The sequence below is a fragment of the Lucilia sericata genome, unplaced genomic scaffold, assembly GCF_015586225.1.
Source record: "Lucilia sericata isolate MDLA Ls3-8-SP2 unplaced genomic scaffold, ASM1558622v1 Contig002686F_arrow, whole genome shotgun sequence".
Lineage (NCBI taxonomy): Eukaryota > Metazoa > Arthropoda > Insecta > Diptera > Calliphoridae > Lucilia > Lucilia sericata.
Window position 1 is genome coordinate 8438 of NW_023996412.1, and position 17754 is coordinate 26191.

Consider the following 17754-nt stretch of genomic DNA (forward strand, 5'->3'; position numbering starts at 1 on the left):
AGAACTGAACTAGAACTGAACTAGAACTAGAACTGAACTAGAACTGAACTAGAACTGAACTAGAACTGAACTAGAACTGAACTAGAACTGAACTAGAACTGAACTAGAACTGAACTGAACTAGAACTGAACTAGAACTGAACTAGAACTGAACTAGAACTGAACTAGAACTGAACTAGAACTGAACTAGAACTGAACTAGAACTGAACTAGAACTGAACTAGAACTGAACTAGAACTGAACTAGAACTGAACTAGAACTGAACTAGAACTGAACTAGAACTGAACTAGAACTGAACTAGAACTGAACTAGATCTGAACAAGAACTGAACTAGAACTGAACTAGAACTGAACTAGAACTGAACTAGAACTGAACTAGAACTGAACTAGAACTGAACTAGAACTGAACTAGAACTGAACTAGAACTGAACTAGAACTGAACTAGAACTGAACTAGAACTGAACTAGAACTGAACTAGAACTGAACTAGAACTGAACTAGAACTGAACTAGAACTAGAACTGAACTAGAACTGAACTAGAACTGAACTAGAACTGAACTAGAACTGAACTAGAACTGAACTAGAACTGAACTAGAACTGAACTAGAACTGAACTAGAACTGAACTAGAACGACTAGAACTGAACTAGAACTGAACTAGAACTGAACTAGAACTGAACTAGAACTGAACTAGACTGAACTAGAACTGAACTAGAACTGAACTAGAAACTGAACTAGAACTGAACTAGAACTGAACTAGAACTGAACTAGGAACTGAACTAGAACTGAACTAGAACTGAACTAGAAGAACTAGAACTATAAACTGAACTAGAACTGAACCTAGAACTGAACTAGAACTGAACTAGAACTGAACTAGAACTGAACTAGAACTGAACTAGAACTGAACTAGAACTGAACTAGAACTGAACTAGAACTGAACTAGAACTAGAACTGAACTAGAACTGAACTAGAACTGAACTAGAACTGAACTAGAACTGAACTAGAACTGAACTAGAACTGAACTAGAACTGAACTAGAACTGAATTAGAACTGAACTAGAACCCGAACTTGAACTAGAATTAAAACTAGAACTGATCTACCAACTGAACTAAAAACTGAACCAGATCTTAACTAGAAAGACAATTTATGGAAAGCTCTCTTTATATTAAGAAAATTCTATTTTTCTTGTTTTGAAAATGCGGTTAAGCCCTTTTACCTAGTTACACATATTTTCAATTATAATTACAAGTAGTTGAATAATATTTTTTATGAATTAATAGAGGTAGTTTAATTTTTTGTACGCAAAATATTACAACAAATGAAACAATTGTTTAAAAAATAACTTAATTAAATGTGCATTAAATTAAATTATACTAAAAGAAAAAAAAATTCACACAAATTGACATAAAAAAAAACAATAAGCTAAGAATATCTAATAACAAAGTGTCAGATATGTTGGTTTATTTTTAGTTAAAACACTCGTAAATAAATGCAAGTCTTTATTTAACAATAAATATTGGAAATATTTTCCTTAATTTTTGTTTTTTTTTTGGGGGGAATATTAAATTGAAATAAATTTTTACATAATATGCTTAAATTGTGAATTTTAAAACAAGTAAATTGAGTAATATACACGTAATGATTGTTCTACAATAAAAATATTATTCTTGTAAAGCGACAAAAAAAAAAAATTATTAATACTAATAACATAAACGTTATTTATTTAATAACTTGCCACGAATTGAAAACATGTGTCACCAAACTGCAATTATTGGTCGTATTAAAGAGATCATGTTTGTTGCCTAAGTCTTTTGTTTTTGACAGCGGCCATTGTTTTAGCAGGCACACTACAGTTGATGAATTAAATTAGCTCGATTAGTTTGGTAAGAGGTTAGTTCTAAAGTAGTATAAAATGTTTTAGTATCATTTTGAAATTACGAAAATATTGTAACATTTACTATAGTGATAAACAAATTCTATATCGATTAAACAAACTATTACAATTTCACATAATCAATTTTTTACAGAAAAAATTATAAATGTGAATTAAAAATTCACTTTGAAACTCATGCATGATTTGTCTCTTTTTTAATATTTTTATTTCAAATTTTTTGCTAAAGCTCAAGCGGCTTATTACTAGTGACTTTTTGTTTAACTATTATCATGTTACTTTTTTGTTTATTAAACTATAAGCAGTACTTTCCATGATTAATTTAATTTAGAGTATTTTTATCTTTTCAACATGAAGTTCATGTTTTAAATTGCACGTCCACGGACTGAGACAAAACGTTTTAAAATTTATGTTTGAATTAATGTTAGTTGGTTAGCGGTAGATTGTCTATGAGTCCTAAGAAAAAAAAATACCCCTTGTTAAAAGGCCTCACTACTGTTTTTCTCATTTAATGGCTTACAACTTTACTTACATATGTTGTCGAGTTGTAGCAAATAATGTGTAAAATAAAAATTAAATAGTGCTTTAATTGCCGCTTTAAATTAAATCATAATCATTTCAATGATTATCTCAATTGTAGCCAAAAAACAGCTAAAATTAAAATAATGATGTGTGAATTTAGTATTATTAAAATAAAAAACTACTTTGTTGAAGAACCCTGTAAAAATTGTTAAACATACTCACTATAGAGGTCATCATTCAAATTAGTGAAAAATAAGTGAACCATAAAATAGTTTTATTAAGTTGTCATAATACATAGAATCTTAAATAACACTCTACTTGATAAAATCGAGCAAATCAGTGATCAATCATATTTTCTATAAAAATTAATTTTTATATGACAATCTGAAATTGATTGCAGTTTTTTAAATAACATTATGATGCGAAAACCTTAAACAACATTTCAATGGATAAAACAGTGAAAATGTGTTTTCTTCCATATATAAAAATAAAATTTCATACTAAAATCTAGAAATGAACTAGAACTAAACTAGAACTGAACTAGAACTGAACTAGAAATGAACTAGAACTGAACTAGAACTGAACTAGAACTGAACTAGAACTGAACTAGAACTGAACTAGAACTGAACTATAACTGAACTAGAACTGAACTAGAACTGAACTAGAACTGAACTAGAACTGAACTAGAACTGAACTAGAACTGACCTAGAACTGAACTAGAACTGAACTCGAACTGAACTAGAACTGAACTAGAACTGAACTAGAACTGAACTAGAACTAGAACTGAACTAGAACTGAACTAGAACTGAACTAGAATTGAACTAGAACTGAACTAGAACTGAACTAGAACTGAACTAGAACTGAACTAGAACTGAACTAGAACTAGAACTGAACTAGAACTGAACTAGAACTGAACTAGAACTGAACTAGAACTGAACTAGAACTGAACTAGAACTGAACTAGAACTGAACTAGAACTGAACTAGAACTGAACTAGAACTGAACTAGAACTAAACGAGAACTGAACTAGAACTGAACTAGAACTGAACTAGAACTGAACTAGAACTGAACTAGAACTGAACTAGAACTAAACTAGAACTGAGCTAGAACTGAACTAGTACTGAACTAGAACTGAACTAGAACTGAACTAGAACTGAACTAGAACTGAACTAGAACTGAACTAGAACTGAACTAGAACTGAACTAGAACTGAACTAGAACTGAACTAGAACTGAACTAGAACTGAACTAGAACTGAACTAGAACTGAACTAGAACTGAACTAGAACTAGAACTGAACTAGAACTGAACTAGAACTGAACTAGAACTGAACTAGAACTGAACTAGAACTAGAACTGAACTAGAACTGAACTAGAACTGAACTAGAATTGAACTAGAACTGAACTAGAACTGAACTGAACTGCTAGAACTGAACTAGAACTGAACTAGAACTGAACTAGAACTGAACTAGAACTGAACTAGAACTGAACTAGAACTGAACTAGAACTGAACTAGAACTGAACTAGAACTGAACTAGAACTGAACTAGAACTGAACTAGAACTGAACTAGAACTGAACTAGAACTGAACTAGAACTGAACTAGAACTGAACTAGAACTGAACTAGAACTGAACTAGAACTGAACTAGAACTGAACTAGAACTGAACTAGAACTGAACTAGAACTGAACTGGAACTGAACTAGAACTAGAATGAACTAGAACTGAACTAGAACTGAACTAGAATGAACTAGAACTGAACTAGAACTGAACTAGAACTGAACTAGAACTGAACTAGAACTGAACTAGAACTGAACTAGAACTGAACTAGAACTGAACTAGAACTGAACTAGAACTGAACTAGAACTGAGCTAGAACTGAACTAGAACTGAACTAGAACTGAACTAGAACAGAACTAGAACTGAACTAGAACTGAACTAGAACTGAACTAGAACTGAACTAGAACTGAACTAGAGAACTGAACTAGAACTGAACTAGAACTGAACTAGAACTGAACTAGAACTGAACTAGAACTGAACTAGAACTGAACTAGAACTGAACTAGAACTGAACTAGAACTGAACTAGAACTGAACTAGAACTGAACTAGAACTGAACTAGAACTGAACTAGAACTGAACTAGAACTGAACTAGAACTGAACTAGAACTGAACTAGAACTGAACTAGAACTGAACTAGAACTGAACTAGAACTGAACTAGAAGAACTAAACTGAACTAGAACTGAACTAGAACTGAACTAGAACTGAACAGAACTGAACTGAACTAGAACTGAACTAGAACTGAACTAGAACTGAACTAGAACTGAACTAGAACTGAACTAGAACTGAACTAGAACTGAACTAGAACTGAACTAGAACTGAACTAGAACTGAACTAGAACTGAACTAGAACTGAACTAGAACTGAACTAGAACTGAACTAGAACTGAACTAGAACTGAACTAGAACTGAACTAGAACTGAACTAGAACTGAACTAGAACTGAACTAGAACTGAACTAGAACTGAACTAGAACTGAACTAGAATTGAACTAGAATTGAACTAGAACTGAACTAGAACTGATTTAGAACTGAACTAGAACTGAACTTGAACGAAAACTACACATCCTAAAGTCGAGGAACATATATCCTTTAACAATTCTCCAATTGAGGAAAAATTAAAATTGTAATTTCTGATTTTCAGTAAAAGTATGTCATCCAGTTGATAATTTAAATTGGTTTCTATCAATAAAAGGAAATAATAGCTTTTACGTATATTTTTTATTTACAAGATTTTCAAAAAACTAGCTTAATATTGCTAATTTTTTTGTCTTTAAATATTTACATTATAATGATTATGAGTAGTACTTAGTGGAAACAAACGATTTCATTTTTGTTAAAATAATAATTCGGCTAGAAAAAACTCAAAAAATTATAAAAAATCTCAAAGAAAACCATTAATGAAATATGCAATAAATATACAGGTACACATAACACTCTCTCATTCTCTCACTTTTTCTCTAGTGTTTGATTTTTTCATAAAGTAAATCTAAAATATACTCTCTTAAAAATGAATTTATAATGTTTTAAATGACAAGATTTCAAAGACGAAATGAGTTTTAAATTAAATTATAGTAAAAATGATGAAGTTTCAAAAGAGCACTGTTAGCGAAAGTCATAAACATAATTTAATCGTTGGCAGGTGAACACAATTAAAAATATGATGAAATTTCAAACAAGGAATCAATGTAAGTATTCGAATATTTAATGATAGATGGAGTGACCATAACCGGCATGACCATAAGACAAACCATGACCCAAACCATAAGCAGGAGCAGCATAAACTGGAGCAGCATAAGACTTAATAACAGGAGCGGCTACTACAGCAGGAGCAGCATGAACTACTGGGTAGGCTCTTTGAGAGATTTTATAGGTTGGCATAAGAGGTGGCAACGGGAGCATAGGCCTTAACTAGAGGAGCATGCACTACAGCAGGTGCAGCATAGGTCTTAATAACAGGAGCAGCATGCACAACAGGGCGGCTACTACAGAAGTATGATAGGCAGGAGCCGATAGACCATAACCACCCAAGTAGCCAGCAGAGGCAACAGCGAAGATAGCGGAGAATACAGCAATCTAGAATTTCAGTGGAGATTATAAATATATTTTTTTTTAATTTTTATAAAACTTCAGAAAAAAAATTTGTTTTGAGTTATATCTTTAAAATTTGTAAGAAAGGTAATTTAGATTTTATGTATTGTTAATTGACTTTAAAACCCATTTCTATGATATCCATATTGCTTTAATTTATTTTATGAATGTGGTGAAGGTAACCTAACTGTCATGTTTGAAATTAAATACACAATATGCATATCAAACTTATTGTTTGGTTGAGTGTATTATGTCTATGTTGACAGAACACAAAAATTTGTAAATTTCAGAAGGCCTGCCATACAAAGTTTTAGAAAAAACTTAGTTTTTGAGTTAAACTTTAAAATTAATAAGAAATTATATTTAAATTTTTATATTCAGTTAATAGACTTTGAAAACCCGTTTATATGATACCCATATTGCTTTAGATTCTCATTATGAAAATGGGGAAGGTAACCTAATTGACATATTTGGTATTTAATACACAATATGCATATCAAACTATTATTTTGTTGAGTATATTACGTCTATGTTGACAGAATATAAACATTTTTAAATTTCAGAATGCCTGCAAACAATGTTTTAGAAAAAACTTACTTTTGAGTTATAACTTTTAAAATTAATAAAAATATATGTAGAATTTTATATGGAGTAATAGACTTTGAGAAACCTATTCTATGATACCCATATGCTTTAGTTATTCTCATTCGGATAATGGGGAAGGTAACCTACTTGACAGATTGGTACTAAATACACAATATGTATATCAAACTTCTTATTTGTTGAGCATGTTACGCTTATGTGACAGAACATAAAAATGTTTAAATTTCAGAAGGCCTGCCATACAAAGTTTTATAAAAAACATAGTTTTTGAGTTATAACTTTAAAATGAATATGAAAAGATATGTAGATTTTGTATTGCTTTAGTTATTCTTATTTGGGAAGTGGGGAAGGTAACCTAATTGACAGATTTGGTACTTAATACACAACTGCATATCAAACTTCTTATTTGTCGAGCATGTTACGTCTATGTTGACAAAAAATACAAATTTTTAAATTTCAGAAGACCTGTCATACATACAAAGTTTTTAAAAAAAATGAGTTTTGAGTTATAACTTATAAAATTAATATGAAAATATATGTAGATTTTTGCATGAAGTTAGTAAACTTCGAAAAACCTTTACTATGTTGCCCATATTGCTTTAGTTATTCTCATTGGAAAATGGGGAAGGTGACCTACTTGACAGATTTGGTACTAAATACACAATATGCATATCAAACTTATTATTATATTGAGCGTATTACGTCTATGTTGACAAAACATAAAAATTTTTAAATTTCAGAAGGCCTACCATACAGAGTTTTAGAAAAAACTTAGTTTTTGAGTTATAACTTTTAAATTTAATAAGAAATGATATGTAGATTTTTGTATGAAGTTAGTAGAATTCGAAAAACCTTTTCTATGATACCCATATTGCTTTAGTTATTCCCATTTCAAAAATGGGGAAGGTAACCTACTTGCAAGATTTAGTACTAAATACACAATATGCATATCAAACTATTATTTTATTGAGTGTATTACGTCTATGTTGACAGAATGTAAAAACTTTTATATTTTAGAAGGCCTGCCATACAAAATTTTATAAAAACTTAGTTTTTGAGTTATAACTTTTAAAATTAATAAGAAAAATATGTGGGATTTTTATATGAAGTTAATAGACTTCGAAAAATCTTTACTATGATACCCATATTGCTATAGTTAATTTCATTATGAAAATGGGGAAGGTAACCTAACTGTCAGATTTGGTTTTAAATACACAATATGTATGTCAAACTTATTATTTTGGTAAGTATGTTGATACAACAAAAAAATTTAAATTTTAGAAGGTCTCCCATACTGATTTTTTTTAAACACTTTCACACAGATTTTTTATATTTAAAACACTTTTAAATTTGTTGCACTGTTAAATAAAGCATTAGAATTGTTTCTAACTAATTTATTTATCCATTAGCACTTATTCCAATCACGTATTTAGAAACACATTTGTATTATTTGATTAATTTTTAATTGCAAACTAAAACAAATTTCATGTAAATGTCTTAAAAATTTTATAAACAAACACTTAGTTAGACACTTTTACGTTACAAAATTTTTTATAAATAAGGCATTTACATCCTTTATCTCCTCTTACCAATTTGAACATTTTGTTAAAATTATTTTTTTAAATAACGTTTTTAAAAGAAAAGAAGTAGTTTAATGTTTTAAAGCTTAAAGCAACTTATGGTTTGATTCATTGTGACAACAGCATGCTATATTTATAGGTCTTTTTTAATGTTAAGAAAAATCAAAAACAAATCAAACAATAAAGAAAAAATACAACTAAAATACAGAGAAAAAAAAAAACAGCAAAAGCAATACAAATACACAATTCTTAAATGAGACTTTGTAACAAATATCTATGAATTTACCAGCAACGATATGTATGTACATTTCACACAAAGATTTTTCCATGCTATAGCTTTGCAAAAATCCCCCAGTTAACAGAGGTGGCTTAAAACGAGTAACATACAATACTTTTCAATTTTTTTTGTATTTGCTTTTGATTTCTTTGATTTTGCTTAAGAATTTTATTTTTGGTTTTTCGGTTTTCATTATTTCTTTCTTACCGGAAACCTTTTAAAATTAGCGGTTTTTAAAGCCGGCTTAAGTTGCATGCAGACAGAAAAAATAAAATCATGCAGTTGTTTAATTTTATGTTTTTAGCTTAAGACAACTGCGGTGTGTTCCTTTTTGGGGTTTTGTACAAAAAGCAAAAAAAAAAATACTAAACAAATCTTTGTGTTTTATGCTTTAGTAATTGATTTAATTATTTATTAACAATCAACTTATTTTAATTGTCAATTTTATGATTTGTTTGTTTTCATGTTTTTTTTACAACAAATTAAGTTAATTAATTAAATTTTTTTGTTGCTACATTTACAATTAATTAAACTTTAGTCTTCACTGTTGTTATACATTACAATGGGAAGTTTCTCAATAATTTCCCAAATTGGGAAGAGAAAATATCTCTCAAATGGACAAATTTTCTACAGGAGAGTGTCTTCCCAATGGGAACAAAGTTTCTCCCAAATTTTCTATATAAAAGTTTCTTCCATGTGGGTCAAATTGTCTATAGAAAAGTTCTCTCAAATGAGACAAATTTCTATAGAAAAGTTTTTCCCAATGGGACAAATTTTCTATCTCTAAAATGGGACAAATTTCTATAGAAAAGTTTCTCCCAAATTGGACAAATCTTCTATAGAAAGTTTCTCCCAAATTGGACAAATCTTCTATAGAAAAGTTTTTCTCCCAATCGGACAAATCTTCTATAGAAAAGTTTTCCAGGGAGAAACTTTTCTATAGAAGATTTGTGATTGAGAGAAATTTTCTATAGAAGAATGGGAGAACTTTTCTATAGAAGATTTGTCCAATTTGGGAGAAACTTTTCTATAGAAAATTTGTCCCATTTTAGAGAGAATAGAAATTTGTTCCCATTTGGGAAAACTTTTCTATAGAAAATTGTCTCATTTGAGAGAAACTTTTCTATAGACAATTTGACCCACATGAAGAGAAACTTTTATATAGAAAATTTGGGAGAAACTTTGTTCCCATTGGGAAGACATCTCCTGTAGAAAATTTGTCCATTTGAGAGATATTTTTCTCTTCCCAATTTGGGAAATTATTGAGAAACTTCCCATTGTAATGTATAACAACAGTGAAGACTAAAGTTTAATTAATTTGTAAATGTAGCAACAAAAAAATTTAATTAATTAAACTTAATTTGTTTGTAAAAAAAACATGAAAACAAAACAAATCATAAAATTGACAATTAAAATAAGTTGATTGTTAATAAAATAATTAAATCAATTACTAAAGCATAAAACACAAAGATTTGTTTAGTATTTTTTTTTTTGCTTTTTGTACAAACCCCAAAAAGGAACACACCGCAGTTGTCTTAAGCTAAAAACATAAAATTAAAACAACTGCATGATTTTATTTTTTCTGTCTGCATGCAACTTAAGCCGGCTTTAAAAACCGCTAATTTTTAAAAGGTTTCCGGTTAAGAAAGAAATAATGAAAACACGAAAAACCAAAAATAAAATTCTTAAGCAAAATCAAAGAAATCAAAAGCAAATACAAAAAAAATTGAAAGTATTGTATGTTACTCGTTTTAAGCCACCCTCTGTTAACTGGGGGATTTTTGCAAAGCTATAGCATGGAAAAATCTTTGTGTGAAATGTACATATATCGTTGCTGGTAAATTCATAGATATTTGTTACAAAGTCTCATTTAAGAATTGTGTATTTGTATTGCTTTGCTGTTTTTTTTTTTTCTCTGTATTTTGTTTGTATTTTTTCTTTATTGTTTGATTTTGTTTTTGATTTTCTTAACATTAAAAAAGACCTATAAATATAGCATGCTGTTGTCACAATGAATCAAACCATAGTTGCTTTAAGCTTTAAAACATTAACTACTTCTTTTCTTTTAAAAACGTTATTTTAAAAAAAATAATTTTAACAAAATGCAAATTGGTAAGAGGAGATAAAGGATGTAAATGCCTTATTTATAAAAAAATTTTGTAACGTAAAGTGTCTAACTAAGTGTTTGTTATAAAATTTTTAAGACATTTACATGAAATTTGTTTTAGTTTGCAATTAAAAATTAATCAAATAATACAAATGTGTTTCTAAATACGTGATTGGAATAAGTGCTAATGGATAAATAAATTAGTTAGAAACAATTCTAATGCTTTATTAACAGTGCAACAAATTTAAAAGTGTTTTTAATATAAAAAATCTGTGTGAAAGTGTTTAAAAAAAAATCAGTATGGGAGACCTTCTAAAATTTAAATTTTTTTTGTTGTATCAACATACTTACCAAAATAATAAGTTTGACATACTATTGTGTATTTAAAACCAAATCTGACAGTTAGGTTACCTTCCCCATTTTCATATGAAATTAACTATAGCAATATGGGTATCATAGTAAAGATTTTCGAAGTCTATTAACTTCATAAAAATCCACACATATTTCTTATTAATTTTAAAAGTTATAACTCAAAAACTAAGTTTTTATAAAATTTTGTATGGCAGGCCTTCTAAAATATAAAAGTTTTTACATTCTGTCAACATAGACGTAATACACTCAATAAAATAATAAGTTTGATATGCATATTGTGTATTTAGTACTAAATCTTGCAAGTAGGTTACCTTCCCCATTTTTGAAATGGGAAAACTAAAGCAATATGGGTATCATAGAAAAGGTTTTTCGAATTCTACTAACTTCATACAAAAATCTACATATCATTTCTTATTAAATTTAAAAGTTATAACTCAAAAACTAAGTTTTTTCTAAAACTCTGTATGGTAGGCCTTCTGAAATTTAAAAATTTTTATGTTTTGTCAACATAGACGTAATACGCTCAATATAATAATAAGTTTGATAGCATATTGTGTATTTAGTACCATCTGTCAAGTAGGTCACCTTCCCCATTTCCAAATGAGAATAACTAAAGCAATATGGGCAACATAGTAAAGGTTTTTCGAAGTTTACTAACTTCATGCAAAAATATACATATATTTCATATTAATTTTATAAGTTATAACTCAAAACTCATTTTTTTTTAAAAACTTTGTATGTATGACAGGTCTTCTGAAATTTAAAAAATTTGTATTTTTTGTCAACATAGACGTAACATGCTCGACAAAATAAGAAGTTTGATATGCATGTTGTGATTAAGTACCAAATCTGTCAATTAGGTTACCTTCCCCACTTCCCAAATAAGAATAACTAAAAGCAATACAAAAATCTACATATCTTTCATATTCATTTTAAAAGTTATAACTCAAAAACTATGTTTTTTATAAAACTTTGTATGGCAGGCCTTCTGAAATTTAAACATTTTTATGTTCTGTCAACATAAGCGTAACATGCTCAACAAAATAAGAAGTTTGATATACATATTGTGTATTTAGTACCAAATCTGTCAAGTAGGTTACCTTCCCCATTATCCGAATGAGAATAACTAAAGCAATATGGGATCATAGAATAGGTTTTCAAAGTCTATTAACTCCATATAAAATTCTACATATATTTTTATTAATTTTAAAAGTTATAACTCAAAAGTAAGTTTTTTCTAAAACATTGTTTGCAGGCATTCTGAAATTTAAAAATGTTATATTCTGTCAACATAGACGTATAACTCAACAAAATAATAAGTTTGATATGCATTGTGTATTAAATACCAAATATGTCAATTAGGTTACCTTCCCCATTTTCATAATGAGAATATCTAAAGCAATATGGGTATCATATAAACGGGTTTTCAAAGTCTATTAACTGAATATAAAATTTAAATATAATTTCTTATAATTTTAAAGTTATAACTCAAAAACTAAGTTTTTTTCTAAAACTTTGTATGGCAGGCCTTCTGAAATTTACAAATTTTTGTGTTCTGTCAACATAGACATAATATACACTCAACCAAACAATAAGTTTGATATGCATATTGTGTATTTAATTTCAAACATGACAGTTAGGTTACCTTCACCACATTCATAAAGAAATAATTAAAGCAATATGGATATCATAGAAATGGGTTTTTAAAGTCATTAACAATACATAAAAATCTAAATTACCTTTCTTACAAATTTTAAAAGATATAACTCAAACAAAGTTTTTTTCTGAAGTTTTATAAAAATTAAAAAAAAATATATATTATAATCTCCACTGAAATTCTAGATTGCTGTATTCTCCGCTATCTTCGCTGTTGCCTCTGCTGGCTACTTGGGTTGGTTATGGTCTATCGGCTCCTGCCTATCATACTTCTGTAGTAGCCGCCCTGTTGTGCATGCTGCTCCTGTTATTAAGACCTATGCTGCACCTGCTGTAGTGCATGCTCCTCTAGTTAAGGCCTATGCTCCCGTTGCCACCTCTTATGCCAACACCTATAAAATCTCTCAAAGAGCCTACCCAGTAGTTCATGCTGCTCCTGCTGTAGTAGCCGCTCCTGTTATTAAGTCTTATGCTGCTCCAGTTTATGCTGCTCCTGCTTATGGTTTGGGTCATGGTTTGTCTTATGGTCATGCCGGTTATGGTCACTCCATCTATCATTAAATATTCGAATACTTACATTGATTCCTTGTTTGAAATTTCATCATATTTTTAATTGTGTTCACCTGCCAACGATTAAATTATGTTTATGACTTTCGCTAACAGTGCTCTTTTGAAACTTCATCATTTTTACTATAATTTAATTTAAAACTCATTTCGTCTTTGAAATCTTGTCATTTAAAACATTATAAATTCATTTTTAAGAGAGTATATTTGAGATTTACTTTATGAAAAATCAAACACTAGAGAACAAAGTGAGAGAATGAGAGAGTGTTATGTGTACCTGTATATTTATTGCATATTTCATTAATGGTTTTCTTTGAGATTTTTTATAATATTTTTGAGTTTTTTCTAGCCGAATTATTATTTTTAACAAAAATGAAAGTCGTTTGTTTCCACCTAAGTACTACTCATAATCATTATAATGTAAATATTTAAAGACAAAAAAAATTAGCAAATATTAAGCTAGTTTTTTTGAAAATCTTGTAAATAAAAAAATATACGTAAAAAGCTATTATTTCCTTTTATTGATAGAAACCAATTTAAATTATCACTGGATGACATTTTACTGAAAAATCAGAAATTAAAATTTTAATTTTTCCTCAATTGGAGAATTGTTAAAGGATATATGTTCCTCGACTTTAGGAGTGTAGTTTTCGTTCAAGTTCAGTTCTAGTTCAGTTCTAAATCAGTTCTAGTTCAGTTCTAGTTCAATTCTAGTTCAATTCTAGTTCAGTTCTAGTCAGTTCTAGTTCAGTTCTAGTTCAGTTCTAGTTCAGTTCTAGTTCAGTTCTAGTTCAGTTCTAGTTCAGTTCTAGTTCAGTTCTAGTTCAGTTCTAGTTCAGTTCTAGTTCAGTTCTAGTTCAGTTCTAGTTCAGTTCTAGTTCAGTTCTAGTTCAGTTCTAGTTCAGTTCTAGTTCAGTTCTAGTTCAGTTCTAGTTCAGTTCTAGTTCAGTTCTAGTTCAGTTCTAGTTCAGTTCTAGTTCAGTTCAGTTCTGTTCAGTTCTAGTTCAGTTCAGTTTCAGTTCTAGTTCAGTTCTAGTTCAGTTCTAGTTCAGTTCTAGTTCAGTTCTAGTTCAGTTCTAGTTCAGTTCTAGTTCAGTTCTAGTTCAGTTCAGTTCAGTTCTAGTTCAGTTCTAGTTCAGTTCTAGTTCAGTTCTAGTTCAGTTCTAGTTCAGTTCTAGTTCAGTTCTAGTTCAGTTCTAGTTCAGTTCTAGTTCAGTTCTAGTTCAGTTCTAGTTCAGTTCTAGTTCAGTTCTAGTTCAGTTCTAGTTCAGTTCTAGTTCAGTTCTAGTTCAGTTCTAGTTCAGTTCTAGTTCAGTTCTAGTTCAGTTCTAGTTCAGTTCTAGTTCTGTTCTAGTTCAGTTCTAGTTCAGTTCTAGTTCAGTTCTAGCTCAGTTCTAGTTCAGTTCTAGTTCAGTTCTAGTTCAGTTCTAGTTCAGTTCTAGTTCAGTTCTAGTTCAGTTCTAGTTCAGTTCTAGTTCAGTTCTAGTTCAGTTCTAGTTCAGTTCTAGTTCAATTCTAGTTCAGTTCTAGTTCAGTTCTAGTTCAGTTCTAGTTCTAGTTCAGTTCCAGTTCAGTTCTAGTTCAGTTCTAGTTCAGTTCTAGTTCAGTTCTAGTTCAGTTCTAGTTCAGTTCTAGTTCAGTTCTAGTTCAGTCTAGTTCAGTTCTAGTTCAGTTCTAGTTCAGTTCTAGTTCAGTTCTAGTTCAGTTCTAGTTTCTAGTTCAGTTCTAGTTCAGTTCTAGTTCAGTTCTAGTTCAGTTCTAGTTCAGTTCTAGTTCAGTTCTAGTTCAGTTCTAGTTCAGTTCTAGTTCAGTTCTAGTTCAGTTCTAGTTCAGTTCTAGTTCAGTTCTAGTTCAGTTCTAGTTCAGTTCTAGTTCAATTCTAGTTCAGTTCTAGTTCAGTTCTAGTTCAGTTCTAGTTCTAGTTCAGTTCTAGTTCAGTTCTAGTTCAGTTCTAGTTCAGTTCTAGTTCAGTTCTAGTTCAGTTCAGTTCTAGTTCAGTTCTAGTTCAGTTCTAGTTCAGTTCTAGTTCAGTTCTAGTTCAGTTCTAGTTCAGTTCTAGTTCAGTTCTAGTTCAGTTCTAGTTCAGTTCTAGTTCAGTTCTAGTTCAGTTCTAGTTCAGTTCTAGTTCAGTTCTAGTTCAGTACTAGTTCAGTTCTAGCTCAGTTCTAGTTTAGTTCTAGTTCAGTTCTAGTTCAGTTCTAGTTCAGTTCTAGTTCAGTTCTAGTTCAGTTCTAGTTCAGTTCTCGTTTAGTTCTAGTTCAGTTCTAGTTCAGTTCTAGTTCAGTTCTAGTTCAGTTCTAGTTCAGTTCTAGTTCAGTTCTAGTTCAGTTCTAGTTCAGTTCTAGTTCAGTTCTAGTTCAGTTCTAGTTCAGTTCTAGTTCAGTTCTAGTTCAGTTCTAGTTCAGTTCTAGTTCAGTTCTAGTTCAGTTCTAGTTCAATTCTAGTTCAGTTCTAGTTCAGTTCTAGTTCTAGTTCTAGTTCTAGTTCAGTTCTAGTTCAGTTCTAGTTCAGTTCTAGTTCAGTTCGAGTTCAGTTCTAGTTCAGTTCTAGTCAGTTCTAGTTCAGTTCTAGTTCAGTTCTAGTTCAGTTCTAGTTCAGTTCTAGTTCAGTTATAGTTCAGTTCTAGTTCAGTTCTAGTTCAGTTCTAGTTCAGTTCTAGTTCAGTTCTAGTTCATTTCTAGTTCAGTTCTAGTTCAGTTCTAGTTTAGTTCTAGTTCATTTCTAGATTTTAGTATGAAATTTTATTTTTATATATGGGAAGAAAACACATTTTCACTGTTTTATCCATTGAAATGTTGTTTAAGGTTTTCGCATCATAATGTTATTTAAAAAACTGCAATCAATTTCAGATTGTTCATATAAAAATTAATTTTTATAGAAAATATGATTGATCACTGATTTGCTCGATTTTATCAAGTAGAGTGTTATTTAAGATTCTATGTATTATGACAACTTAATAAAACTATTTTATGGTTCACTTATTTTTCACTAATTTGAATGATGACCTCTATAGTGAGTATGTTTAACAATTTTTACAGGGTTCTTCAACAAAGTAGTTTTTTATTTTAATAATACTAAATTCACACATCATTATTTTAATTTTAGCTGTTTTTTGGCTACAATTGAGATAATCATTGAAATGATTATGATTTAATTTAAAGCGGCAATTAAAGCACTATTTAATTTTTATTTTACACATTATTTGCTACAACTCGACAACATATGTAAGTAAAGTTGTTAAAGCCATTAAATGAGAAAAAACAGTAGTCGAGGCCTTTTAACAAGTGGGTATTTTTTTCTTAAGACTCATAGACAATCTACCGCTAACCAACTAACATTAATTCAAACATAAATTTTAAAACGTTTTGTCTCAGTCAGTGGACGTGCAATAAAACATGAACTTCATGTTGAAAAGATAAAAATAATCTAAATTAAATTAATCATGGAAAGTACTGCTTATAGTTTTAATAAACAAAAAAAGTAACATGATAATAGTTAAACAAAAAGTCACTAGTAATAAGCCGCTTGAGCTTTAGCAAAAAATTTGAAATAAAAATATTAAAAAAGAGACAAATCATGCATGAGTTTCAAAGTGAATTTTTAATTCACATTTATAATTTTTTCTGTAAAAAATTGATTATGTGAAATTGTAATAGTTTGTTTAATCGATATAGAATTTGTTTATCACTATAGTAAATGTTACAATATTTTCGTAATTTCAAAATGATAATAAAACTATTTATACTACTTTAGAACTAACCTCTTACCAAACTAATCGAGCTAATTTAATTCATCAACTGTAGTGTGCCTGCTAAAACAATGGCCGCTGTCAAAAACAAAAGACTTAGGCAACAAACATGGATCTCTTTAATACGACCAATAATTGCAGTTTGGTGACACATGTTTTCAATTCGTGGCAAGTTATTAAATAAATAACGTTTATGTTATTAGTATTAATAATTTTTTTTTTTGTCGCTTTACAAGAATAATATTTTTATTGTAGAAAAATCATTACGTTATATTACTCAATTTACTTGTTTTAAAAATTCACAATTTAGCAATATTATGTAAAATTTATTTCAATTTAATATTCCCCCCAAAAAAAAAACAAAAATTAAGGAAATATTTCAAATATTTATTTGTTAAATAAAGACTTGCATTTATTTACGAGTGTTTTAACTAAAAATAAACCAACATATCTGACACTTTGTTATTAGATATTCTTAGCTTATTGTTTTTTTTTATGTCAATTTTGTTGAATTTTTTTTCTTTTAGTATAATTTAATTTAATGCACATTTAATTAAGTTATTTTTTAAACAATTGTTTTCATTTGTTGTAATATTTTGCGTACAAAAAATTAACTAACCTCTATTAATTCATAAAAAATATTATTCAACTACTTGTAATTATAATTGAAAATATGTGTAACTAGGTAAAAGGGCTTAACCGCATTTTTCAAAAACAAGAAAAAATAGAATTTTCTTAATATAAAGAGAGCTTTCCATAAATTGTCTTTTAGTTAAGATCTGGTTTCAGTTTTAGTTCAGTTTG

General features: G+C 29.2%; 1 protein-coding gene and 1 pseudogene across 1 annotated transcript; one reads left to right on the forward strand and one right to left on the reverse strand.

Moving 5' to 3' along the window:
* Window positions 1-5318: 5318 nt before the first annotated feature.
* Window positions 5319-8247, reverse strand: LOC119614198 (annotated as a pseudogene).
* A 3355-nt stretch (window positions 8248-11602) lies between these two features.
* On the forward strand, window positions 11603-13404 carry LOC119614197 (cuticle protein 38-like). Its single transcript, XM_037970325.1, is given in 4 exon segments — window positions 11603-11614; window positions 12825-12875; window positions 12877-12919; window positions 12922-13404. Coding segments are annotated over 4 exon segments (384 nt in total). The 3' UTR covers window positions 13200-13404.
* Window positions 13405-17754: the final 4350 nt, after the last annotated feature.